This window comes from Pundamilia nyererei, unplaced genomic scaffold (assembly GCF_000239375.1).
Source record: "Pundamilia nyererei isolate P.nyererei 1_Seehausen unplaced genomic scaffold, PunNye1.0 scaffold00065, whole genome shotgun sequence".
Classification (NCBI taxonomy): domain Eukaryota; kingdom Metazoa; phylum Chordata; class Actinopteri; order Cichliformes; family Cichlidae; genus Pundamilia; species Pundamilia nyererei.
In genome coordinates, this window is record NW_005187466.1 from 2,258,053 (window position 1) to 2,285,690 (window position 27,638).

Consider the following 27,638-nt stretch of genomic DNA (forward strand, 5'->3'; position numbering starts at 1 on the left):
GGTTTGAAGTGAATTTTAATGAGCTGAATCCAATCTGCTCAGAGTTCTTCATATGTTCTATTATAGTGATGTGATCATAGTGAATGTGTGTGTGTGTTAATGTTCTGTACTAAATCAACTTATGTTAAAACAAAAGAGAGAGAAAACAGTATTCAACTTTTCCTATCTTGGACTGAAGCCATCAATGTTAAGTAGAACTATTGTCCTATAAGCAACCAAAAGAAAGAGGAAGCAAAACACTGAACATTACACTGAATATATTTACTAATACTGAATAACTTAATGAGTTCACAATACGATTAACTTCAGATAGAAATTATAATCTCATGGCATGTCTCCTTCACGGAGACATGCCAGGGCTCTGTTGGCTTCCAGCAGCTCATGACTGAGCTTTGTGCAGCTGTCCAGCACCTCCTGCAGCTCCTGCAGATTCACCTGCATCCTGTCACTGTTCTCTTCAAAGACCCTGTACATGTGCTCCTTCATCTGCATGCACAAATCTGTCACCTGATAGATGGAAAGGATCAGAACAGATCAGAGATGGTCAGAAGCTTTGTAGACATGACAGCCGAGCATCTGCTACTAGCTCCAGCTAGATGCATAAAATTAATTTTGTACCTTTTCTACCAATGTCTCCTGAAAGCTGTCTATCATTTTCTCGTTACTGATGCGGCTTTGGTTAATCTTTTCCACCAATTCCTGTGCCTTTCTGCTGATATCATCTGTCCTTGAGCTACAACAAATGTAGATTAGATTAGAATCCAATTCCTTATTGAAGTTAAGATTCCTATTTAATTAACATTTTCCCCACTTCCTTTACCTAACGATCTGTCCTCTATCCCCCATCACAGATTGGTTCTTTTAGCACATAAGTGAAATCCTGTCTTCCTGATCATTTAAGGGCTGCACTCTCTTTCACTCACTCTTTTTCATCACATTGGGCAGGAATTATTTTAGTTTAGTAACTTAATGTAACCAATAAATTCATAACTAGTGTAAATTGGAAACTTTGTTTATTTGCCAGACATAGCAGTCCATGGTTCTTCCACCCATTTAATTCACAATTGGATTAAATATACAGTAACTTAAACCTTTAAGTACAGAAGCACTTATTATTTGAGGAAAAATACAAGTGATCTTAAAGTAACGTTCCCAACATTACACAGCTGGGTGAGTAAAGATGACTGATCTACCTGCTACGGTGCTCTTGAATCTCAGTCACGCTCACACTTGAAGATTCCCCCCTTGATGAATCACAGTCTGTGTCTTCTGTCTGCCTCATCAAACATAATGAAACAAAGAAATTATTCTACTTTAATCAGCTGTATAAGAAACATTAATCATGGAGATCTAAGGAGGAAGAACTGAAATTATAGTTTAACCTGTAAAATCATCAATCACCCAAAGTAAAATCTCAGATTAATTAAGGCACTAGGCTACAGTACCTTCCTCCTTAGAGCTCAATTTGAGGGATGGACCACTACCGTTCAAAAGATATCCCAATGTTAAAGGAAAGAGCCGCCTGTAAAGTGTTAGTCTTAGGTGTTTAAGCAGTGGTGTGGTGATACTGGCCCCTCCTGGAATACACTGTATCCACAGAAACACTAGGGCACCTACACATTACACCTGCAGGAGCTGTTCATCCATGGAAACCCACACAAGAAGCTCCCAGTGAACAGTTTTTGTGCTGATATTAAAACCAGAGGAGGTTTGAACCTCTTACTGAGTCAAAACCATGCCCTAAACCCTATTCTGCAACTTTACCTTGTAAATGGCTGATCCTAGATGCATCCACTTTGCAATAATAACACTTAACAGCTGATCACTGAATGTCTAGTAGGGAGGAAATTTTACAAACTGACTTGTTGCAACAGTAGCAAAGACCCATCCTTTCACAAATGAAGAAAGATTTCACAGCTAGGTGCTTGATATGACACACCTGTGGACCATTATTTATTTTCATATAGTGTTTTTAATCATAACTGCACATAATCTTTGTCACCTTATCTAAATATGCCAGTATTGTTTTTATTCTTGTATTAAGAGAATACACATTACCATCCGTGAGACTTCACACCCTTTCTTGGGAGTGTACTGAAAATTTGATGGTAGGTCCTCAAAGCCAAAATCCATTTGGGCCTTTTGACTCTGCAAAGCTAAATCTGAGCTGAACGGGGGAAAAACAATCACACCATTACAAAAAAGTTTAAAATACAGTCATTAGCAAAAGTATATAGCTAGTTAGGCTAGTCTGTAAAGCTAGCTTAGTTACAGGCATATTTGCGTACAAAAAGAACCCCTCTATATAACATACATATTACATTATTCAGTTGGTCATATACAGTAATAAACAAGGGCTATAACCTAGCTTTGGCCCAAAACTGCTACACAAATAATGCTTTACACTAGCTAACGGCTAACTACTACCTATTTAGGATTAAAGCTAGAGTCATAATCCGGCGGTTTTTCTACTAAAACCTATTCAGCCATACTTACTTGAACATTATTGTGTTAAAACCACAGAATGTATATATCATGTGTGTCTGCAATTAATGGTTAAACGGGGAGATGTTCCCAGATACCTCGAAAAGTTGGGAATAGTAAAGCAACAGTAAACCACACTCGACTCCAAACCCACCTGTGGCGTAATCTATATTGGTGAATATCATGCGCCACTAGGGGGCAGTACTTACCCTTCTAGACAGGAAGTGATGCTATGTCATGACTTAGGGTGAGCTGGAATAAAGATGGTGGGATTCCACGTTATCGCCTAAATGAGGAGTTTTATTAAAAGAGCCCAACGCAACACCACCGACGTATGATTATAATTTTGTAGATATAAAAGCAAGGTTATCATAGTTAAACTAAATGAAACTACTGGTTAAGTTTTAGTTAACTGTAATAAATTAATAAAACAACAACCATCTGAATGATCCTAAAAACAAAAAATAGTCCAAGCGGCTTAATTTATGTATATACTTTATTTTTAGAATATCCTAATACAAGAAAAAGCAGCTTAGATACACATATTTATTGAAACTGAGACGTCTGGATAACTGAGAGTTAACCGACTTTAAAAATGGACGTATTTGTCATATTTCTTACATACCATAATACCAGTAAATGTCTAAGCAGAAAACGCGATTCATCAGGTCAGGCAATATTTTTCTAGTCTTCTTTTGCCCAGATTTCAAGGTTTTATGTTTATGTGCATTCAGAGATGATGTGTTTTCACTTTTCTTCTGATATCAACAAGGTAGAGAAGAAGAGAGCCAGAGAACTGCCACTCACTGGATACTTCCTTTTGGACCATCTATAAACTCTGTAGATGGGGAAATGTGAGGAAATTCAAATAGATCAGCAGTTTCTAACATTTTCAAACTTCTGCCTGGTGTTAGAGCCGTTTGATGTTTTTGGTGCTATTGCAACTTGTCACCACAAGAGGGAGTAGTAACGCTACTTGCCACTGTCTCCACTCCCATTTAATCCAGGTTCAATGCTGCTCAGGATGTGATGAGTTAGGACAGAGGCAAACAGTTTTTTAACCATGTATCATGTAAATGAGCGTGTATCATCAAGTATGGTTATGTTAGATCTTGTTTGCATCATCTTAAAAAAATCAGAGCACCCAACTTCGGACGGGCAGATGACCTGCTCCACTTCCTGAGGTACAGCCATCCCACTGAACTTCAGCAGGTCACCTTGATCAGGTCCACATACCTAAGTGCACTGAGAATTCAATAGTCTGATTTGATGTTATGTATATTTCTCATGTATGTAAATTGACTTTTATTTGGCTTAGAAGAAAAAGTGTGAACTAAAATTCACGTTATTTCTATCAGCTTCCAGAAATGGTGGTCTTCTTGCAGTAAGTGAGTGAGTTAAGCTTTTTTCCTACAACTGATATTTGGATGTGTTTTGCGCTTTAACTGCAAAGTTTTTGCAGCTGCACTTGAAAACAACAGTTCTTTGCATATTACATTAGATTGACTGGTTGATGTTCCAATAATATGGCACCAACATGACCAAGACGAGCAACGCAGCTCATGAGCTCAAAAGAAGGCAAACATTAGGTAATGTTTAAGAAGACCCAGCTTTTTAAATTTAGACCTTTCCAGGTGATGACCCCATTAAGCTGGTTTAGATATTGCCAATAGTGTCTGAAGCTATCATGCAGACAACTTCCTGTTAAAAGGCTGTAGAAAGAAAACTCTTTTTTTATGTACTTTTTCACGAGACATAGTTTCATTTTTTTATATGTTGTATCTTTTTTTTTTTTTTTTCAAAAGAAAGGATGCAAGCTAGTAGTAATGGTGAAACACCTTTAGGAAGCTGGTTTGTCTGAGCTTTTCACTGGGATGCTCTTCATATGTGTGGATTTGTGGGAATGGGTTTAATAGTAAGTGAGTATTATAGCTGAGTAAGCACTTACAAGATAGTTGTGGATTAGGTGCTCTGTCATTCTGTGGGCTGGGATTGGGATGGGATGAGGAGTTGCTTGATCGCTGCTGTGATTTGGAGCTTAATCCCTCCCTTCATCTCTCTCTGTCTCTCTCTCTTGCTCTGCTGCTGATCATAGTCTGGATTATTTCAGAACAGAGATTGCAGCACGCAGGAGGCAGCACAGAGGCTCATATCCTGATTTTTTTTTTGCTTTACTGGAGGATGAACTGATGATAACAACATGCATCATAATGCAAATTAAAGAATAAGCTGGGTAGAAATATGAGCTGGAGCTGGAGGGATCCACATGTGTTAAATCTGCAAGCAGCAAACACATGGTCTTGGCAGGTGGGTAAATTTACTCCTTGACTGGATTTGAAATGATAACAGATGTAGATTTTGACACTTTTCCTGTAAACTGTTGGGAGTGACGTCTCAGCAAGAAGGTAAATTATACATGCAATGGAATAACTGCTTCTCTGTGCTGGACGTGGAGGCTGCTAATCTGGGAATATGGACAGTTTTAACTACACAGAAGAAGGATTGCCATCATTTCAGTATTTGGTTTACAATGAGGAGCCTCTCTACAAGGAGTACAAGCCTCCTCCCAGAGATCTCATCCAGCTGCCCAAATCTGTCCTCTACCTTCTGATGGCCGCCCTGGTCGTGGTTGCTGTAGCTTACGCTATTGTGGGTCATCTCATCAAAGACCTCATGCTGGATATAACAGGTAATCTATTCTATCAGAGGTAGCTGCTCACTCCAATGATCTGAAAATTTTTTTATATACAAGACCATATTTTATTTTATTTTTTTAAATTGGAATAAAGTGATGTGCTGTGGTGTTTGCTAATGTGATGTAGTAGTTGGAGTAGTTTGTATTAATAGTCCAAACCTTAAATCCTTTCACCTTGGAGATCCCTGTACTGGGACCAGGCTGTATCCTTTTTAAAACACACCCGCTATTTTTAAAGGATTGCTAAACACAAGTGAAGAGACTGCAAACTACTATCACTAGAACAGAAACATTATGATTAAGGTCATTACCAAAGTTTCAGGTTTGGTGGAGTTGCAGCTGAGGTTTTCTGACATCATTGTCAATGTGCAATGCAACTATGAACATGCTCTTTACTAGTTCGCCGTTTTATTTATTAGTTTATTTCTTAAAGAACCCGAGGTTACTCGATTTGCCTTTTACTGCTGTGCAGACTGAATTTTGGGTGTTTCAGAAGTAAATTATAGGACAGTAAAGGTCAATAATTTTGATCTTATCCCTGCTTTTTTATCCATCTACAGACTGTTTGCTGGGACCAATTGAAGAGGAGCTAACGAAAGATGGAGAGGTGGAGGGAGTCAGCCCTCACCACATGCCACCTGCCCTCACTCACTCCCACCCAAATGCCTTCCACGTGTGGGATCAAGACGACATCATCATCCCTATGACGCCCGAACATGAGAGCCCGCTGCCCAGCCCTTTGATGACTGTCTCCCACTACATACCGTCCTTTTTCCCAGGCTCCATCAGTCTGGGCAGCCCTTCTCACAGTCGACCAATCCCAAAGGAGAGCGATGCATGAAGAACACAAAGGATCAACCTTCTTCTGCTGAGCTTCTTTAGCTCCTTTTTGTCATGTCTGAAACACCTTTCCAAACCTGCCCTAGAGTCACCCTATCTGTCTGGAAATACACAAGTTGTATGACTCACAAGGCCAGTTTGCATGCATGGATTTCCTTCTCTTGGAGCAGCTGATGTGTATTCGACCAAGACGGGAACAGACTACTGCACATTTCCTGCAGTCCTGAGCTCACGCAGAGCCTGTGATACTTTGTTTAACAGCCTTCACTTGTTGTGGATTTGTGCCAAGTTATCATCATGATTATACCTTTTTCTCCTGCCAGTTGTCATGTCATCCTAAACTGTCGCTAAAGTCTGTAGCTAAGATATAAAGAACTTAATTTTGATCATTTAACCACATTTATAATTGTGAACAAAGGCAAAGGTTCAAACTTCAGTTAATATCATGTATTAAAGCTTTTATTAACAACTGTTAATAATATCACAAAGTTTATTCACAAAATTTAAATACCTAAAGAGAAATAATAATGAAAGCAGTGCACCTTGAAGGTGTTTGTGCTGAATTCATGTGGTGAATATTGGTGCTTAGTCCATTTGCTAACACAGACTTATTCCTATACTAAATATATTCTGAGCCTTAGGAGGATAGGCTGAACTCGCTAATTAATAGGGTGAAGTTGATTCGATTAGTGTGACCTCTTTAAGGTGACTGTGTGATGCTTTCTAAAGATGTGAAGGTTACTTCAAAAAATGGAAAATACAAAAACAGAACAAGAATCTCCACTTTGATATTGAGGTTAAGAAAAGCAACATCAACAAATAAAACAAGTTTTTATTTCTAAGAATTTATAATTGATTGTTATTTAAATTCTAAAAAAAATGTGTATATGTAATGAACATCTGTAGAAGGGATGCTTTTCTTTTGCTTGTTGGGATTAAAAAAACATGGTTATACAACACCAAATGACAGATTTCAGGGGCCATTTTAAGCAGCATATTGGCCGGCAAAATCCGTGGAGATTAAAAGCACATGGAGGCTGTGACAACACACACACACATTTGCACGCTGTCAGCACTTTCACTCATAAAAACAGACCATGTTAATACGACATTTGCCAGCAAAGGTGGAGTAATCTCCTTTTTAGGTACAGGCCTGGAGCTTAAAAGGAGAAAAATGACCAGAGTAACATATTTCAGGGGGAACGTTCATTGAGTTCACATTGCTCATTCCATCTGTGAAACCCGGAGGTCAGCATTCAGTGAGGGGTGGAGATTACGGAGAGAAGATTAGATGAGCGGCTTAGCCTTTAATACAGTGTCCCTTTATTACTTTTGAGCTGTGGAATTAGATAATCGGACAGCATCGGGCCATTCTCAGCGTATGAACTTCCAAATCTTGTGTGAGACGAATGACTGAAGATCTTCAATGGCTTCCGGGGAAGAGAGGGGTCAAGAGCAGAAGCAGGAAGTAAAGAGCCAGAGATTAATGGGGAGAGGAAATGATTGGATTTAAGTGACCCAGGATTGAGCTCTCTGAAAGGGTTTTGTGTGACAGAGGCACAGAGGGTTAAAATTTCTATGACTGCATTTTTAAACACTGCCTCTGATGTTTGCTTTTGCTTGAAAGGAAAACAAATGCACAAATGTGGAGCGGAGCATTGCAGATGTGCAGGTGCACAAACGCTTCTCAAGACAACTCAAACAGCTAATTGATGACACAACTTTTTTATTTCACTAAATACATAGATTAAAAAAAACTTTTTAAAACCTTTTTTTCCTTTTGTTTTAAATCAAATCAATGCTTTTCTTTTTCTTGTTATTAATCCCACATTTTGTGCTCTCTTCTATTTCAGTGGTGTCAGTGGCAACAAACCTAACTAACTAACTGAGCTAACTTTGTAGCAGCAGAGGGCCGATCAAGGGCTTCATCTGTATGTTATTTTAACAGTTTTCTTGAAATTAGATTTAAGAAGTCTAAGATGTATTTTGGTCTCCTAAAGATGTTTGTGACTTAATCTGCTAAATTTTTGCCTTTTTAGTGCTTTTTTCCATTCATGCCAGTTCTGAAAATATGTATGATAGCCACTTAAAACCTGAATTTTAACTGCTGCTGATGTACTGCTAGAACATACAGGCATCCACTAGATGTGAAAGATCAGTAGACTGACTCACATACAGGAACTTTAGAAACTGCCTAATCTTTAGTGTCTGACCTGACATGTACCTCAGTCAGGTTTTCTTTTGGTCTACAGTGGATTTAAATAAGTCAGGGTTAAGTGATCCTTGGCAGTCCTCTATCTTCAGGTGATGGCTTACCCTCAACTGACTTCTCATCAGCATTGACTCACTTGGTGATTCTTGCTCTCACTCTGATGATGCATGACACTAGTGGACTTTAACTCATCCCAATTGGATCAGGATAACACTCACCGGCCCTGTAATAGCCTCGGTGTAGTTAAGGCAAGGCCAAGCTTAAGGTAAAAATGTTTGTGGCATTACATTATGTAGAATAAATTATAGTTCTTGCCTGTTGTTGTTTCTGAAAGCGATGGGTGAACATATTTTGACAATGGAGAATAAAAATCAACGATTCTCATAACTTTTTTTATATGAAACAGATTTTAGTTTATGAATTTTTTAAATATATATCAGCAGACGAAGGTAGAAAGAATAAAAACCAGCCTGTTGTCAGTCTCTGCGTCCTTCCCAGGTTAATTTTGACTGGCTGGCTGAATTTATTCAGATCACAGTCACTGCAAATCTGCTGTCGTCGAGCCTGATCCTCTGCTGGCAGGCCAGGTGGTTCTCTCTCACAGACAAAAGGGCTCTCCCTGTGAAAGTCTTGACCTCTCCTGTCCTTCAGCAATAGCCAGCCTCATCAGTATTAAATCTCCTGATGTGATGAAGTGCTGTTTCTGGCACACATGTAACAGATGAATAAATCAACTCTAAATTTGTCACAATATGTCTTTTATTTGCAAAAAAAAAAGTGCCTTTCTTTTGATGCATACCTCACCAATTCATTGATATTAACAGTCAGTTATATCAGAACTGGTAATAAAACGTGTACATTTCTTAAGTCTTTGGATTGAATAAGACTTGACAGGTTTCAGAAATCAGTGTAAGCCCCCAAATCATTCAATGCTTTCTCTAATTTCTCATTTGTTTTGAAAGACAAATTCAGATGCACTTGCAGAGTAAGAAATTCAAGCACCACAGCCACATTTTCAAAAGTTCAGGACAGATGACAAAGGCACTATTTATTTTACAGTAGCATAAAGTCACATTTAAAACCAGATGATTCTTTTAAAAATGCTTTGAAATTAATGCCAAAGATTTTTTTAAAACAAGAGATCAAGACTCACACTTACGCTGCAGATTACACCGTATATAACTGTTCCTGCTCATCAGTCTATTCAAGATCTCTTTGCGAGAGAACTGTGCGATAGAGAGAAGTGCCTTTCGCCTGGTAGAAAGTCACGGTCATCTTGTTCTTTGTCACTTCTGCATGGATGAATCCTCCCAGTGTTGAAGCCTTGCCGGTGAAAAACTTAAGAGAATCTTTGGGAACATGGTGCCAGTGACGGGTGTCAGGATCCAGGAAGTTTCCAGCACCGCTCACCACATAGCCTATGTTAGACTCTTCGAGGTACTGTGGGAGAAAGAAGAGGAAAATCCATTGTAGCTCTAAGAGTAGATATGCAGATTTATATCAAATGTTAAACATACTCTTCCCGAACCAACCTGCAGGTTGTGGTCATGGCCGCAGAGGTAAGCAGTGGCCTTGTATTTGATGAGCAGTGGACGGAGGCTTTGCACCAGACACTTTGTGGGGCCGTGCTCGGACACAGACCAAACAGGGTAGTGGCCTGCCACCAACAGGAAGTCTGCCTTGGACAGAGCCAGTCTCTCTTGCAGCCAAGCCAGCTGGCGATTGGCATCCAATTCATTCAGGGGTCCACTTGGCTTCTTGTCCGAATTGTCGTCAGAGTTACCGCAAAGCATCACAGTGTCAAGCATGATGATGGTCAGAGTCTTCCCCGTGTTGGGAATGCGGAAGTTCAGCTCATAGTAGTACGAGGGGAATTTCCTATCAAAGGTAATGAAGAGGCATCAAAATTTAACTGAGTATTTCCTAAAAGCTTAAAACTTTAATATGTCCGAACTTTATATTCTGCCCCTTACCATCTGTTAGATCTGCTGCTGTAGTCGATCTGGGCTTTGACATTCCCTGCGTGGTCGTGATTGCCAGCGATCACATACCAAGGGACTTGGAGGGACTTTGCAGTGTACACAGATTCAAAAGTTTCCTGATAAGAAGGAGGAAAACATAGTTACTGCTTTCAACACACAGTTTTAAAATACAGTGTTGTTTTTTCACGCCACATTTATTCTACTCACCTTAAACCGAGGAGAATCCACAGTGTTCACACCTTTGTAGTAGAAGTTATCGCCCAGAGCAAGAACAAAATCAGCTCCCATCTGGTCTGCTATTTTGCTCATTTCTTGAGCTGTGGCCTTCTGCACAGCAGTGATGTAGGGGGGATAAGGCACACCACCCCAGTCGCCCACTGCCAGAAACTTAATGGAGGTTCTGTTGCCTGTAAGAGGAAAAGAATATTAGTACTTCTGATTGGAAAGTAAGCTTATGAAAGTCAGTGTGGCGTAATACTCACTGCGACTTTCCTCCAGGTTTTGGAAGGCAGTTGGATAGCAGTAGGCCACGGGGATGGCAGCAATCAAGATGGATAAAATAGTGACTGCCATCTTCAAAGACAAACAAAGCATTGGAATTTAAGTTAACGGCAAATTTAAACTCGGCTCAGTCACAAGATGTGACACCACAGAAATGAAAGTCAGCACCTGCAAAAGCAACAAAGCAGAAGCAAAATGAAACAACCAAAACCACAACCTACCATGTGACTCTAAGCTTTGCGCTCTCTCTCTCTCTGCCTCCCACTACGCTAAAGAACAAGTCCCTCAGTTGTGCTTTTCTTTTTGTCCTAAAGGTGACTTGTGATTGGCTGCAGCCTAAAGCTGACATACCTCAGCTGGAGTAAATAGAAACCAACCAAAGAAACCGTGTGTGTGTGAGGCAAAGGTCAAACGTCTACATAATTAAACAGATAAAAAGACCCTCAACAGAGACGCCACAACAACAGTGTGAAGTGCTGCCTGATTGATGAGGGGGGGAAACAGCTTTTCCATGTGTAAAGAATAGGTGCCAATATGCAGAGATAATGTCGTCAAAGACAAAACACTCACGGCTGATGGGATCTGTTGGGACACTCTCCACCCTCAGAGTGATCGTCGTTCCCCCCTCGCCTTTTATCAGCAGTCCTGGAGGAGAGGATGTAGGAGGACCAGCCCCGGGACACGCTGGAGAGGCATGATCATTGCTCAGACACTGACTAGAAGGTCATAAGGGCACACATGTGATCTATTGTGGTTAATATAGCTGGTGTCCAGACATGTTTTCCACTTCAATATTATTCACTGATTTTCCTGTTTAGCTTGTTTTCTTTCAATCTTTTGCTTCCTGCTTTTTGAATAACTTCAAAATAACACGTAAAACACTAAGTTCAGTAAAATAATGGGTCAAATTGCTGAATATAGTCTTGCAGAATTAAACATGAACCAAAGAAAGTTGATTCTTTTCGTCTGGACGTTGCATTTTCACTGGTTGAAATGTTTGATCACCCATTCAAATGACTTCAGTTTCAGCTGACTGCAGCTTTCCCCACCTTACAAACACTACATTTGCATAACGACTGAAAACACTGACTCACAATGCTTTCCAAAAAACGTGGTTAATCCCAGTTAATTCATTTTGGTTTGGGCCTTTTTTCCCTTAATAAATGACGATCATCACCTGAAAACCAGCCTTATCTTTATCTCATATTAGAACTTGCTTGATCTGAAACACGCAAGTCTTACAAATATCCAACAAAAAAAAGAGGTTGAAGACTTTTTCACAGTGTTTCACACAAGTTTTGGTAAAAGGTTGAAGTATGTGAAGCCTCTATCAAGAAAAACTGCTGTAAGACATTACTGGAATTGTCTCTCACACCTAGAGGTGTCACATACTAATGCATAAACAAAGTATGCAGTTCTCCTTTTAGTGTGGTTACAGACCTCAATTCCCTGAAGTTGTTTTCGAGCGATATTCATTTGCTAAAACAAAAACACAAGATGAGTTTTACTGTTAATAATTTGCTGTCCTTAAGTTTTTTGTTTTTGCCGACAGTCAGCAAACCCTCATCTCTGGAGCTTCCACTTGTCCCCTCCTTTAATCTTTATCAAATTTCACTGGGAGTGCTAATATTGGATCAAGCTTGCAAAATGTGCTTTAAATTTTCAAATAACTTTAACTACACTCCTCTAATTACGGGTCAGTGAGGGTTCCTGTCAGCTTTAATAGCAGCGCAGGTAGGGAGAGCGTGGGTGCCGTATGCTTGTGCTGCATTCACAGCAGTCTGGCTGTGCATGCACAAATCATTTGCAGCTGTCACATGTCAGAGCTTGTTACGTCCCTGTGCAGCTTCTAATAGTCTCAGTGTTTTCAGCTGGTGCTAATTGGCCACACCTAGTCAGGTGTGGATAAAAGCATACCTGAGGCAAGCTTCCCGGCAGTGCACTAGTCTTTGCCTTGGTGGCACAAGCCATTTTAGCCAACCTGGTTTTCCATTTTAGGATGAACCCTCTTCTCACCCACACTCTGTTGTTCGTCTCCTTTTTTTTTTATGTTGCGGCTTTTGAGCCGGGTCGTAACAGCTTGAATAAGATGAAGCTCTTAAAATGCCAACAATCATACTAACAAGATCTCTGCAATGTCTGTAATTAAGAAACTGATGGTCAGAAGCTCAGCTCCAAAATAAGTCATTTATTTGTACAAGGATTAGAGCGTTTTTATGAGACAGAAAGGACTTCAGTTTAAAACAACAAGCAGCTTTACATAAAAAAAATATACTGATACAGAACCAGTACACTACATTAAAAAGACAAAACAACCCAACGTAACACTCATGTCAACATTGACGTGATGAAGGCTACAGATAAAAGAAACGTAACTTAAAACTGGCTTACTGGTTTGTCAAAAGAACTGACAACTGAGGTTAAGAGTATCAAACAAGATCAGCAGAATTCCAGTTTCAGAGAAAACACCAGCATTTCTTTTTTTATTTCTTTTTAAGAGAGGTACCTCAGGATGATCCCTAATCATCAAGGTGGGAAAGACTGCATATTTCATTATGCTGACATGCTTCCTTGCACTCTTTCCCCTCCCCCTCTGCCATCACAGAGGAACTCTGAACTGCTTAAATCCCACCTTGAGGAAATGAGGAGGCATCTGCAGGAGCTCAGAGCTGGGAAACAGGCCTATCCTTCCTTATAGCATTGCTCGAAGCAGTCAAGACATGAGGAAAAAAAGGGAGTCATGTAAGCATAATAAAAAGCACCAGTGATGTTATGATCAGTAATTCATGTCGCCGTATCCAGAGTATGAGCCCTGGGTGTGTCCTCCAAATCCCTGGTACATGCTGTACCCCTGATTCCCCCAGGACGACTGGTTTTCCCAGCCTGTGAAGAAACATTTATAACCCCAGATCATTTATATGTATAAATCAAGATTAAATATAAAGAAATAGGAAAAGCGGGAAGTTACTGTAAGAAATAGAAAAGGAACTTGCCATAATTATTATAACTCTGTCCCCCGGTGACAGAGCTGGGGTAAGCGGTGCTGTACATAGAGTAGTCTCCACCTTGGGTCAGCATCTTTCTCTTCTCATCTCCGTAGCCGTAGCTGTACGGACTCTCCTGATCAGCAGGAGGCGGCATTGACTGGTAGCTTTCTTCCTTCGTGGTGCTGGTGTTGGAGCTGGAGACGGGTGGGGATGAGTACGTGATGGTGGTGCTTTCGGGGTAAAAGGTGCCGTAGGCTGAGGTGGTGGGGGCGGTACCTTTGGCTGTGGCAGTGGCTCCATTATTGCCATATAATTTATCTTTAAGATAAGAGAAACAAGAGGTAAATGAGAGGTAAGTGCCATTTTCTTAAAAGACACGATCCTAGAGCTGCAACTGACGACAACTACAAGTGACTGTTGATCTATTTGCAAATCATAGAACCGAGACAGTTCACGCTTGTTCAAGTTTAAACAAACAAACAAACAAAACCCCACCACACACACAAAGATAAAGATCTTGATGCACGCTCAATCATCCAGGTAAGGGAATCCCAAAAAGTTGATCCTGTTTATCTGGACATAGCGTAGCAGGGAAGCAGAAAAACATCATTTGAAGAAAGCCCTGAGTGAAAGTCGCTATCCCAGCTGGACATTTGTCAAAGGTGGGAGAGCACCTAAAGAAAGCTCCAGGCAATCCAGAAGAGAAAAGGACAACTGTTACCTAAGTGAAAACCTTTAGTGATCCTTTATGTGTCAGGAGTATCGGAACGGCTGAGACCTCATCTCTGTGGCTTTCAACCCCCAAAACGTGCTCTGGCAGAAACTGGTCCACCCTAAGTATCGGGTCCCCCGGCACAACCAGAGTAATTTAGCGTACGCTGTTAAGCCATTGCCATGATTTATACACTGGGGAAACCAAACAACCCACAGGTCTATTCACACTACAGGCCAGTGGACACTCCTTCAATGATGAGGATGTACATATCCTGGGCAGGGAGGAACACTGGTTTGAGCGCAGAGTCAAGGAGACCATTTACATGAAAAGGGAAAGACCTCTGAATCAAGCAGGGGGCCTAAGGGCACCATCTTACAACACTGTGACTGCAGCCGCCAATCCCTAACTCTCTGTGAAGGGCCATTGACCAATTATCACTTCTCAATGTTTGTTGATCAATGGTCATGTCAATTTGCATATTAATGATCAAGAAACTGACCTCCAGGCCATTTTTCACCCTTGGTGCTAGTTTCAGTCTTTATGCAAATGTACTGGGTTGGAAACCAGCAGTGAGCTGAGACTGAAGAAGTCATTTGAATGAGTGCTGAAACATTTCTCCAACTGAAAAAGCTACGCCCAGAAGAACAGAATCAACTTTTTGGGACAAAGATAAATAAGTGAAACACATCTTGGAATGTTTACCTAGAAGTTTTAAATTTTGGTAAACATAATTACAAAAAAAAAAGGTCTTTTAGCCTTGTTATTGCATGCATCATCACATATATCCATCACATATAACTGTAATTTTAAAAAAATATAGGCATCTTATGCCTTTCAAAGAAATAAGCAAAGCTTCTGCATGATGTTTAAGCCTTATTTAAAAAAAGTGTACATCACCAAAAACATGTAAAACCAAATACACACACACCCTAACATAAAACCAGAGTGCATAAAGCTAATAGACAATCAGATACTTACGATAGCCTGTGCCAGTGCTGCTCTCATAACTGTAGTTGGCTTTTAAAACAAGAAATGACCATTTAGTGCAAACTCCATTTACAGGTTTAAAGGTTTCCTACGATGATTAAATTGACTCGTAAATAGTGTAAAGTTTCTTACTCTTGTTATAGCTGGGTCCTGCTGGAAACTGCTTGCCTCGACCCCTGCCCCGACCCCCTCTGTGGGGACCCCAGCCACGGGACCCTGAGTCTGAAGGGATGCCGCGGATGGTGCCGAATCCTGGGATGTGCTGTCAAAAAGGAAACGTGAGAAAAATGTCATTTTGAAACAGCCTGATAGTTAAATTGCTTGAGTTGTGCATTTTAAAGCTCACCAGTTGGATACATTACCATGTCAGTGTAGGTGACTTTCTTCTTTGAGGGATTTCTGTTATTTGAAAGTTCACTGTCATCTGGGAACAGCTTCTCTAAAGCAGCGAGGGCAGCGTAGGCCTTTGCTTCCTTCTTGTTGGAGCCTCGTCCTTTGAACTTCTGCCCATCAACTTCCACCTGTGAGACAGAAATAGGAGAAAAGATTTTAGGATTTTATGAAGCATGTCACAGCATTTATACACAGAGAGTGACTCCTGCTGGTAGAGGAGATGGAGAATGTGTGTTGTGCACGCCGTGTCTATTCTTTTGAGCAGCAGTGCAAAAACATAGCTACAGTGTTCTGCTGAACCTCCACATGCGCAGCATAGCATAACATTAGAATTTTAGTGAGTGGAGAGCCACCACCAACAAATCGCCTGTTACACCCGCACAGCCTAACAGCTCATTATAGTAACTCTAATGTATCCTCTGATCAATGGATGTTTATTAGTTTGGGTTTATCCTGCCAAGTTTAAACATCTATTACAGACCATATGCTGTTAATTTTGGGAAGAATCCTGTCCAGAATAATGGCTCACAGGACCAAAGGAAATCGTTTATCTCCCACCTCTGTCCTTCTTTCTGAAATAATCCCACCCACATGGCACTTAACGGATTAAACACAAATACAGAAATCTTTACTTGGCTCTACAGTTGCCTTTACAAAGCCCAAGATATCAAAGCTGCTATACAGTGCAGTGCTCACTTTACACCTGATTTCTGTTTGCTGTATACAATACTGCTGACTCACCTCCATGACAAAACACTTTTCATGGGAGCCACCCGTCTCTGCCGACAGCTCGTATTTCAGGCTGCGGCGCTTCTCGTTCAGCTCCATCACAGGGTTCTTGCCATTTTTTGTTAAGATTGGACCCTGACCAGTCTGTTCACAGCAAGCACACATAAGAAAAAACTGTGGTGAAATGCACAAGTGTTTCTCTCTGTGGGAACTTTTAGGATGCATTTGTAAATACGGAGTCCAAAGAGAGCTCAACGACATACATCTTCAGATGTAGAAGAAGTCGGTGCAACAGCTTTAACAGAGTCCTGGCTTCCTTCATTTTCACTACTGGGCTCTGATTTAGATTCAGAAGTTGTGGGAAGACCGAGATCTTGCAGTACCTGTGAAAAATGAAAGTCAAAATACTATAAGACACATAAAACAACATTGATTTCTTTGCCCAGTCTGACTTTACAAATGTTCAAACTTACAAGTTAGGCTGCACTTAAACAAACAATCAATTAGCAAAATATATGGAACCAATCAATAAACAGTAACTAGTCCATCAGCCAAAAAGTAACCAAGAAGAACACAGTACTGAGTATTTATAGTAAAAGTCAGCTTGTGTAGATAACAAACACCATTACCTTTGTGGCTACATTAAGCTTAGCGGCACGTTTGGAAGGCCCCGTTGCCTCGTACGTCTTTCCATTTAGATCGACAGCCATTGTAAAGACCGGCTCGTGAACTGGGCCAGTCTGAGATGTAAGTCTGTAATCCAGACCAGGTCTGTACTGGTTCAGACGCATCACGGCATTCATGGTAAGATCATCGGTGACTACAAGGAAACAACAAAATGAGCAAACAGATTCATTTTGAGAAGCACACACAGAAAAATAAGGCTACAGAAGTCAGCATAAAGAGTAAAAGACAAATGTCACATTAACATAGGAGTCACAAAGTTGTCATTTTCACAGCACTACTCAGCTTATGTGACTTAAATATTCTATCCAAGGACACCAAAAGATTTAAAAAAGTAAATCTAACCTTTAATAGCAGTTATAATTATTTTGATAAACAGAATGAAATATTATGGCAAAAGGAAATTATGTACACCTTGCCAGAAAAGCATGTTCATGTATGTAAACATACAGAATATTTATTCCACAATACCAAGTCTGTGTTTTGTCATACAGTTAAAGATCAAAGGGATTTTACAGCAGTATTTTTTGTGTTACAGTGAATAATTTGACATTCACTACTCACAGGATTTCTTCTGAAAGCGTTTCTGGAACTTGAGAAACTTTCTCTGTTTGCTGTTGAGGTGTGTGTCTTCTTCTCCTGTGTCCACGTCTGTGAAAGGTCTCTTAGCTGGCAGGTTCAGTTGTCCAACAGGTGGTATCTGGGCTACAGTTATTAAAAAAAAAAAAAAAAAAAAAAAAGAGATTTGATGGAAGTGTTGATTTTTCGAACACAGGAAATAAAGAAAAAAAAAAAAAAATAATAGCCCACCCATGCCATCTCTGTAATTTGCTCCCAGCGATTTTCGTGACCTCAGAGGTTTAGAGTCCATCCCCAACACTTTGTGCATCTGTCCAAATGCACACAGCCTCAAGGCAAACTAAGAAAAACATCAAAGTTATGCACTAATTTGTTGATTTAATTATAAAGGTGTACATGTGTGTGGGTGCTTCTACAGGCTCACCTTACCTGAGCACTCTGTGTGATGTCTTCACACTGCTGCCTAGTCAAATAGCCAATGGCATCAACAGCTTCCTTTTCACAAGGATCTTTAATTCCAGGGCCATCTGTGCACAAATACCATTCAACTGGTGCATGAATGTCAGCTCAGTGTATAAATTTACATGCAAGTTGCACAACTCAAATAAAATCTCACCTTCCATAAGTATTCCTGAGGCTACGCACTCTAAAACCCTGCGGAGGGCCTCGCCCGCTCCCAGTGATCTCTCAGATGTACCAATAGCTTTCTCCACTAGCAGTTCAAGTGGCTATGTGGAGACAAGAAGACAAAACCGACACTTCAGGATGAAAGCAGCTGAAATGACTTAAACACAAATCTCCGCTTTGCTGCTGTCGGAGTAGATGCACAAAGACTTTCCTCACCCATCCTGAGAGTGGCGTCCAGGTAGGAACGCGGTTACACAAGTCCCTCATGAGTCGGATCACAACGACGGCAGAATTCAGGGTGTTAACTTTTGCCTGGAGGCAGAAACAAAGCCCATTAGGTTAGCAGAGCTTCTGTCTGTGATGGAATCCTTTCTGAGATTTCAAACAAACAAAAACAAAACAACCCAAGCACAGAAGAGTAATAAGTACTGAGCCTTCTCCAAATCAACAGTAAGTAAAACTTATTCAAGCTATGTTAGCCATTTATGACCTTTGACGTTGAAATCGAGAGAGCTCAGTCTCTCGACATGTACTCATGTCGATACCAATGATTTATCCACTTCTGTCATTGGTATAGATGAGCATTAATTTAGACATTTTATAAAGATCATTAACAATATGAACAAAAACTGAGAGCAAAAACTGTTACGGTCCTCTAAATGGACAGGAAATAAAAGATCACTCAAGGAAAACAGTTCAACCTGATGTACAAGTAAGGACGTGAATGCAAACCTGGAACCACTTGGCGTGGCGGAGAGACGCCAAGGCAGTTAGGCATTTCTGCCTGTCCAGAACGTCCGGCGGATCGTTGACTGTTCGCGTTTCTATTGACGAGGTGGGGTAAGAAGAAAAGGTACAGTTTGACCAAGGGGGTTGTCTCTGTCTTGCAGCTCAGGGAGTAGCAAACAAAAACCAGCAAACAACCAGCAGCAGGGAAAGGGGGTTTACATAAAGACACGTTTTGTCCCAGCAACCATAAAGGTCTGCTAAAAGAGATCCCAATTATATTTTCCACAGTGTATGCGGAAGTAAGACGACTGTCAGAAACAGCTGTAGTATTTATTTATAACATTGCACAGCATTAAAATATATGCACTGCACTACATCAAATACCCCCTCCCCTGAGCCACTGGGATTAGGTTTGTTGCTTCTCCCCCCTCCTGAGACAGTGTGTCCAGTTGGTCAAAGGTCCAGCGTTCCTAAAAAACTTGACAAACTAAAAGGTAATCAGTTGTAAATCACAAGCATTTAAGAAGCTTTACGTCTGCCCTACGCTGCAGCAAAACTGATGAATCCCTCAGAAAAAAAGTGGCCTAAAAAAGGCTTTATGACAGACTGGCTATATTAAAAAACAAAAACAGAAAACAACAACAAAACAAACAAAGAAAAAATACCAGCTTTGGGCAAGTTTTAGCTCATTTGTTCTACATTATACAGCTAGGGATACACCGGCTGATAATCTATGCCAATGCTGATGACAAATAATTTGTGCAGTAGCCTATGCCAGGAGTTTTTGTTAGTATTTATTACCCCTAGAATTGATGTGAAAGATCAACAAGATCAATCTCTGCCACTGTAAATATGCAACAGTAAATATGTTTTGGGGAAAAAAATATCTGCTCACTTAACAAGGCTGATCCATGTTTGAACAGTATACTATGCACAACTCTGCTTGGACTCTGTTGAGTTGAGTGGAGTTGACTGAATTTAAATTGATACATTTATCAGGGGTGCATGATATTAGCAAGGATTTTAATCACTGTGGCATTTAACAAACACAACTTAAAGTTTTAAAATATCAACTTGCACATTTAACTTGTCCAAACCTTGACCTTAAATTAGACCTTTGCCTAAAATGATTGTTTTATTGAAACAGAGTAAATATGGTTTGATCCAACAATGATTAAGCATTAATAATCCTACCCCAGGACGTAACAGCTCCAATAATTATCCAGTCTAATAATTTTATTACTAATATTGCAGGATTTTTAATGTGCAGTCCCAGTGTATAGTGTATTAAAATGGACTAAAACTGCACTGAGACTGATATGGTTCTCAGTCTGAGGCTCCCCCTGAAATTCAAATAAACTTTAGACTACCAGATAAATGCAGCTAACGCTAATCAACACAGGAGCTTTCAAACACTACACCAACCAAAATATTCACCTGAACAATGATTTTTTTTGCCTTATATTGTAAATCCTCCTAAGGTAGGCAACAGCTGATCAGTTTTGCTGCAGCTAGTTCCAAACACATGTTCAGCATCAAGGATCATGCATGCGCGCTTGAACTTGTTATTCTTAAAAAAAGCCTTCACTTGAAACATGAAAACAACAAGAATATACAAGTTTTTTTTTGTTGTTGTTTTAAATGACTGAGGCACTGTCACTAACAACATGAGCAGGATGCATCAGTGACTACAGAGGAAATATCCTGCATACGTCAGTTTGCAACAAAAACGACGAAAGGACTCTCGTGCGAGCAAAGAGTCAATGTTCACTGGCATCAGTCTGACACGGTCACTGTACAAGCTCCACTGAGGTTTAATGAGATGGGACAACTGGTTTGATTTCAAACAGTCAGTGCAGATTAATAAATCAGTGGAGCAGTACAGCGCCTGCATACCGACAACACAGATCAGGGCTGGGCCGACATACGCACCTTCTTCTTCGTCTGCTTCTTCTTCAGCAGTTTCACTCTCTTGCACTGTCCTGACAAGAGGTGATGTCAGGTGGATAATAAGAGTCAGAACTGACTCCTTGGTGCTCGTAACAACAATGGCTGCATCTCCTGGACACTGGCTGACTGCATATGTCTCAGGTGAATTAGTCTATTAAAAAAAGAGAACAAATAATTAAGACGGTTAAACCTGGATTAAAATAATCCAAGTCAAAATATGTGACATGTGTTTTTAAAGTATGCTGCAGGCACTCATTTCTACCTCTAACTGTGCAGAGAGTTTTTCGGCCACTTGTTTCAGCAGAGTAACTGTAGGCTTGTTGGAACAAAGCAGCACCAGCTCCACGTTCTTGTCCCCCTTCAGAAGGAGTCCCTTAGCCACCAAACCAACTCGCATAACCCCACGCAGCACACGCTCTTGTGAGCCATCACTTTAAGTTGAGGGGTGCAAAAAAAATAAAAAATAAAAATTGCCAATTAAATCATTTATATTAAAACAAAAGCAGTTTTATTTATTTATTTTAAAAGCTTGCAGATATCCTTTTAAAAGCATCGCAGGTTATTCTCTCTTACCTCTGTGCTTCTGTATTTGCTTCGTCATCTTTTGGAGCATCCATCTGGTCAGATACAGTCTTGAGAGCGCACTCCACATGGGAGACGATTGTCTGTACTGCCTCCAACTCCTCTGTTGGGGGGTACACTTCAGAATGTTTGGCCAACACGTAGCGATCATATGGGCCCGCCTGTACGTGAGTTGTTGCAGATTCCTTAAATAGAAAAAAAAATTAAATAAATAAAATAAAGACAAAGTTCATACTGGAGGAAACTCACTGCAGATAACAGTAAATGTATAATTACTTCATATTGCAATATTATTTCATGACAGGTAAGTGTTAGGATTCATTAAAGCCATTTTTTAAACTACGTTTTACTGCTGCTGATATATTCCAGTGAAGACATATGAAGAAGTATAATAATAGAGTAATAGCGGTAATAGGAAGTCTGTGATTTAAAAAAAAAAAGAAAAAAAAAAGGAAAAATAAACAGGCGACAGCTTTCAAGAGGAACAATGTTTTTGCAGAACGAGGGGAAACAAAATGGGGATGGAAAAATACGACATGTTCTGTGAATTCAGGGTTTCCACCAGGGACGTTGTTGGACCTGGCGGCTACTGTGACCAAAATGGGGGTTTATTACAGTAACTTAACGTCACAAGATATTCATGAGACAATATTCTCCTGTTATATTGTCACGACTAAAAAAGACTTAAGCATTAAAAAAAGGTTGTGTGTTTAAAATCATAGAAATACCAGAAGGACAACACTTAATAATATTTAATCGTTAACCTCTACTAAACTTAGACATGGAAAGCTGCAGGGTTTGTAATACAATGGAGTAGAAACCCTGTGATTATCTAGTGTATCTATTTATCAGGCAAAACAGAACCAACCTCACGATAACGTTTATCCTCCATATGCTCGATAGCAGCAATGTAGTCATGGTACTGTCTAAGCTCCTCTTCATAGCACAGACAGTCATACCAGTAACGCAACTCCTCATATCTGGAAGACAAAAGAATTTGAGAACATATGAAGAAAAGTTTCAGAGCTCAAGTTAGAAGAGATGTGTCAAGTGACATAATTTATGTCACTTAATTTCAGTGTTGGTCAAGTTACTTGAAAAAAGTAATCAGTAACTAATAACTGATTACTCCCCCCAAAAAGTAATCCCATTACTTTACTGATTACTTATTTTCAAAAGTAATTAATTACTTAGTTACTTTTTAAAAAACACGATTTACAACCTGAAGAGGTGATAAAGTGATAGATCTTTCAGCCCAATTCTACTTTTTCTGCATAATCCATCATACAAAATGTAATCAAATGGAAAAGTCTCTTTTTAAAACTTGTTTTATCAGTTTTAACCTTTTAACTTTATGCATCAAGCAAAAATTTAATTATATGCAACGTTCTCTGACTGGAAGAAATTTGTTTTAAACCTATTTAAACCTATTTTCTGCACATTCCAGCACATAAAATATATATTTTTTGTGTGTTTACACTCACTCTTTCAAATAGATGCAAGTAAAACACAGCAGAAAATAAATAACATCAAAGACTAGCGGTCTTGTTGCTCTATTTTCACCTGTACAGCAGGAGTGGCATAGGCGGAGGTTTACCCTGGTGCAGGTGTGCCGCAGCGGTCAGTGGAAGAATCCGCGAGTTTCTCTGTGAATTTCCCATTATGTCATAGCGCACTCCGTGCTTGCTTGGAAGTTTAGGGGTTTTTTTCGCTTTAAAAAGAAGTTTTCTTCCCACGCACAACGGACGCTAATGTTTTTGTCACTTTTTATGGAATCAAACTCAAAATAAGGTCAGTACTTCCACGCTTTAAACGCTGCACGCTCATACTCTCTCCCGCACTCGATATATGATGCACTGTTGATCTGCACACAGTTGTTGTCACGAACGTCGCACTCGCTTACGTCACTGTCATGAGACATTCTCGCTAAAAATCACGGTTTTAGTAACGCAGTAATGCAGCGTTCCTACGGGAAAGTAACGGTAATCTAATTACCGTTTTTGCAATAGTAATCCCTTACTTTACTCGTTACCTGAAAAAAGTAATCAGATTACATACTCTGCTTAATTTCACAGGACAGGGAAACATACTCTTGTTAATGTATCGGCTCTTAAATTTGCACTGAAACGGCTGATCTACTCAGTATGCTTCAATGATAATAACAACAATTTCTTCCATAGAGTAATAAAGGTTGTTTTCAGCACAACAATAACAAGCATTTAGCTTACTGGAAAACAAATCTATTCCTCATTATCTGACAGAGCTGTTCAAAGGCTGCAGACTTGTTCCAGCAGACAAGTCGAACTGTGCCGCATCATAGACACATAATGTACCTTATTCTACTTGCGTGACATCCCAAACACTCAATCAATACCTACGTGCACGGGAGGGATGTTTACTCGCCTCTCACAATTTTATAGGAAGCATATTTGGAAGGACTGAGCCTAGAATTTAAAGTCTAAAACTCTGTGTCCCAGACACAAACTAACCTTAGATTAAAAATGAATTTTAAAAAAGTGGTATTCTTTTTTAATTTTTCACACTTTAGAACTAGGTATAATGCAGGTCTGTAAACTGGCTGTGCGAGTATAATCACACTAGGCACACTCCGTACAGTGCTCAAGTATGTTTGACCCCCCCAAAGTCCACATTATTTGACTAGTGCCATGTGATGAATGTAAACTGTGCCCAAACATGAAACTCAGATATTTTGTCAACAACAGCAGCCTTGATTGCTTTGTTACTTGACAGATCTAAAAGCTATTTAAGAGAAGACTTACCTAAAAAAAACAAAAAAACAACAAAATACATAAAGTCATGAAGCTCCCTATATTTTGCAAGTGTGCCTTTAAAAAGTGTGTGTGTTCAAGAAAGCGAGAGAGGCAATGAGATGCACAAACAAACCTGAAGCATACTCCAGCCAGATGTTTAAGCATGGTGTGAACACAGGCCAATGTGGCAACATGTGAGTGAACCTTTACTCTGTGCTTGCAATGAACCAATTCCTTGAACATGAGCTGCCTGACTGAAAGAGACTTTTCAGTCTTCAAGAGATTATTCTTCATAGTTTGTGTTTTGTTTATTTCATTTAGAGCTGTTCGATATAACGATATATATCGGATGGCTCATTTTACACTATCGTTTGTTTTGTGGTGTCATAAAATAAACTGTTTACAGCAATATTTTTTTCATCGTTTTGATGGTCACTGTAGTGGCTATATTAATTTCTTAAAGTTCTCTCTTTCTCTTATATTTTATATAACCACACTACAATGGACAAGCGCCTGTTTTTATGCATTGTGGTTAGCAACAAAGATGGTAACAGCATCGTGTCCGCTTGTTTATTTTCCACACAAACCTTTCACAATAAAGCTCAAGATCCTGTTGAGACTTTTCAAAATAAACTGAATCACGTGAAAGAGCAGATTATTTACGGATGAGAATTAAAAAAAGAGCCGCCAGGTGCTAAAAAATAAACCTTAGACTCAAACGTTAGAACAGGCTTTTCCCCGCAGCACGCTGTGTAATAAATACTCACAAAGAAAACTGTTACAGTTATGCTGTTACAACTTATGTCTAAAAATGTATAGTTTCATGCATCGGTTAAAACACTTGACTCCAGCTACATGACTCGCAGCTGGAAACACTTCCCGCAAGACGAGCTTCCCGAGATTCACAGAATTTACAGAAAATGTTACATTTTTGTGATTTATGTCGTTATTGGAAAGATAGAATACTTATATCGGGATATGAGATTTTGGTCATATCGCACAGCCCTAATTTCATTAGTTTTTTTTTTCCTTTATACAGAACCTGTTGCTGTATTTTAATGAAAAGTACAGAGTGTACTATGCAAATGCTAGCTTTCGGGCATCTTTTATTCAGGACCATGCATCATGTGCGTGTACCTGTCGAAATCATGCGGATGGAGGCGGTGTCCCTGTTGTATCAGGCTGTCCCAGTACAGCAGCTCCTCGTATGCCTGGTGCTCGTCCCACACTGGCGCTGCAGCGGCCGCCATGCTGTCGCGATCGCAGGACCCAAGCTACCACCTGTGCGCCCCCAAGTATACACCACTGTTAAAAACAGTTAGCAGGCAATTGGCTGTGTAATAACAACCACAATAAAGCAGAAGATGATTTGACATTATCCATGTATATGCTAACGTTAACTAAGCGGTACACTTGTTACGCTGCAGGCTGAGACATGTGGTTAGGATGCAGTAACTACGCTCACAGCAAACTAAATATATTTATAATAATAATAATGATGATGATAATAAAAAAACTGGTCCCTTACACCCATAATTATTCCATCCACATAAGTCAAGGCAGCCAATTAGCCTATGTTTACAGCGACTGGATGCTAGCAAGCTAGGTGAAGTTACCCAGAATGTCAGTGCTGTTAACGTTGCATTACATTTCGATTATGTCTTTAGAGCTCACCTCTGTCAACGGGCCAGTAAACAGGTGTAGGTCCCTTAACGTTGTTAGCTTCAGGATGTTAGGTTAGTTTGAGATGAGCCAGGCCTGCGCAGGATCGGTCACTCCGGTGAAGTTTCGCTTCTTCTTCTCCTAGTTTAATTGCGGGTCGCACATTACCGTGTTTAGGTGTATACCGCCACCTGGTGAACCGGAGTGTGCGTTATGTCATAACTAACTAACTAACTAACTAACTAACTAAATAAATAAAAAAATAAAAAAAAAAATAAAAAAATAAATAAATGCAAAGTAAAAGCAAGAGTAAAAAGGATGACTTGTTTGAACATGTTCCATGTTGGACATTCCACAAATGCACTACAAACTAGACCTTGGAACAATATGCTTATTTGCACACCTCAGTCACATAGTTATTGAACACGTCTACAATATATTTGCACATTTTGCATCTTGCACATGTCTTCGTCCTGTCTTGTCTACAATATTGTGAGCATAACATGAACCTGGTATTCAATACCCACTGCACAATAGTCTCACTTTACTGTAATTGCACATGACCACTTTGTATTGTCTCTTATTCTGTCTTTGTTTATTGTACATATATTTAGTTAGTAGTAGTACATTTTTATCTTTTTAATTTGACTTAAATTTAGCAAGGGGTGAAATGGCATTTTGATATGCTGTATACTGTGTATATTGTTATACTGACAATAAAAACCTTGAATCTTTAATCTTGAATATTCAGAGGAGGGACAGAGGATAGACTGGCCAAAGGTTGTTGAAGATGGAGCTCTGAAGCAGGAGGAAAGGAGGAGAACAGACTAGTGCAACAGGAGGAGAATGCAGACGGGAAGGAGATAATCCTCAATGGAAAAGCTGCATACCACTTCTTCTGTCACAAATCCTTCACTGTCTCCCAGTTTTCCATTATGGTATCGCTCGACTGTCATCCATTAGTTCATCAATATTTCTTCTCTTGAAGTTCATTATGCATTTCTGTTTATATTTGGATCTTGACCCACCCATTTGCTGAGACCTAACTATTCGAGGAAAAACATTCTAAGTGGAATATGATGATCTCAGTGTCTACTTATGGCTCTGGGATCTAAGCCTCTTGGGCCTCTTCTATCTGTTACAAACCAAAAATTATTGGAACTAACTGCTCTACGTCAATTTTTTTTTCCAATATAGCCATCAGACTCAGTTGTATATGTTCAGATATCCACTCCCCTGATCATCCCAAGTAAACATTTGAATCCATTTTCTCTTCTGTTCTGTGTGATGTAAGTCCACATCTAACACTGAAAATATCCACGGAGGAACATTACATCACACAGTTACTACTCTTACCTTTTCACATCATATTCTTCTGCTATCGTTATTTCCATTTTTGTAATATGTCAGCTTTCACCAGTTTGCATTATGCAATCTGGTTAGACTTTGGTCCTGCTTCATACTAACAAAGATATAATGCAATGTTGTTAGCTGCTAATATTTTGGAGAACAAATAGGAATAAATATGT

At 39.7% G+C, this 27,638-nt stretch overlaps 3 protein-coding genes across 6 annotated transcripts; all 3 read right to left on the bottom strand.

Moving 5' to 3' along the window:
• Window positions 1–80: 80 nt before the first annotated feature.
• Window positions 81–2,715, bottom strand: syce2 (synaptonemal complex central element protein 2). The gene is made up of 5 exons (XM_013911505.1): window positions 2,694–2,715; window positions 2,059–2,167; window positions 1,194–1,273; window positions 619–733; window positions 81–507 (listed from the first exon to the last, which is right to left on the bottom strand). The coding sequence occupies exons 2-5, from the start codon at window positions 2,131–2,133 to the stop codon at window positions 325–327; spliced, it is 453 nt and encodes a 150-aa protein (XP_013766959.1). The 5' UTR covers window positions 2,134–2,167; window positions 2,694–2,715; the 3' UTR covers window positions 81–324.
• A 6,253-nt stretch (window positions 2,716–8,968) lies between these two features.
• Window positions 8,969–12,476, bottom strand: acp5a (acid phosphatase 5a, tartrate resistant). Of its 2 annotated transcripts, XM_005735824.2 has the most exons (7): window positions 12,155–12,476; window positions 11,285–11,430; window positions 10,696–10,786; window positions 10,421–10,620; window positions 10,205–10,329; window positions 9,764–10,109; window positions 8,969–9,671 (listed from the first exon to the last, which is right to left on the bottom strand). In XM_005735824.2, exons 3-7 carry the CDS (start codon window positions 10,784–10,786, stop codon window positions 9,432–9,434), a joined length of 1,002 nt encoding a protein of 333 aa, XP_005735881.1. In that variant the 5' UTR covers window positions 11,285–11,430; window positions 12,155–12,476; the 3' UTR covers window positions 8,969–9,431. The 2 variants fall into 2 exon arrangements, with proteins under 2 accessions (XP_005735881.1, XP_005735880.1); XM_005735823.2 differs by lacking the exons at window positions 11,285–11,430; window positions 12,155–12,476 and adding an exon at window positions 10,936–11,025.
• Window positions 12,477–12,887: 411 nt separating this feature from the next.
• On the bottom strand, window positions 12,888–26,264 carry LOC102204986 (interleukin enhancer-binding factor 3-like). Of its 3 annotated transcripts, none has more exons than XM_013911557.1 (20): window positions 26,122–26,264; window positions 25,585–25,728; window positions 22,545–22,656; window positions 21,668–21,861; window positions 21,357–21,525; window positions 21,077–21,245; window positions 19,148–19,239; window positions 18,632–18,727; window positions 18,405–18,516; window positions 18,218–18,315; window positions 18,020–18,128; window positions 17,774–17,914; window positions 17,155–17,345; window positions 16,789–16,908; window positions 16,538–16,669; window positions 15,766–15,924; window positions 15,536–15,665; window positions 15,395–15,433; window positions 13,708–14,019; window positions 12,888–13,597 (listed from the first exon to the last, which is right to left on the bottom strand). In XM_013911557.1, the coding sequence occupies exons 2-20, from the start codon at window positions 25,695–25,697 to the stop codon at window positions 13,491–13,493; spliced, it is 2,595 nt and encodes an 864-aa protein (XP_013767011.1). In that variant the 5' UTR covers window positions 25,698–25,728; window positions 26,122–26,264; the 3' UTR covers window positions 12,888–13,490. The 3 variants fall into 3 exon arrangements, with proteins under 3 accessions (XP_013767011.1, XP_005735882.1, XP_013767010.1); XM_005735825.1 differs by having other exon boundaries at window positions 19,148–19,242; XM_013911556.1 differs by having other exon boundaries at window positions 19,148–19,242; window positions 25,585–25,752.
• Between the last annotated feature and the right edge of the window lie 1,374 nt (window positions 26,265–27,638).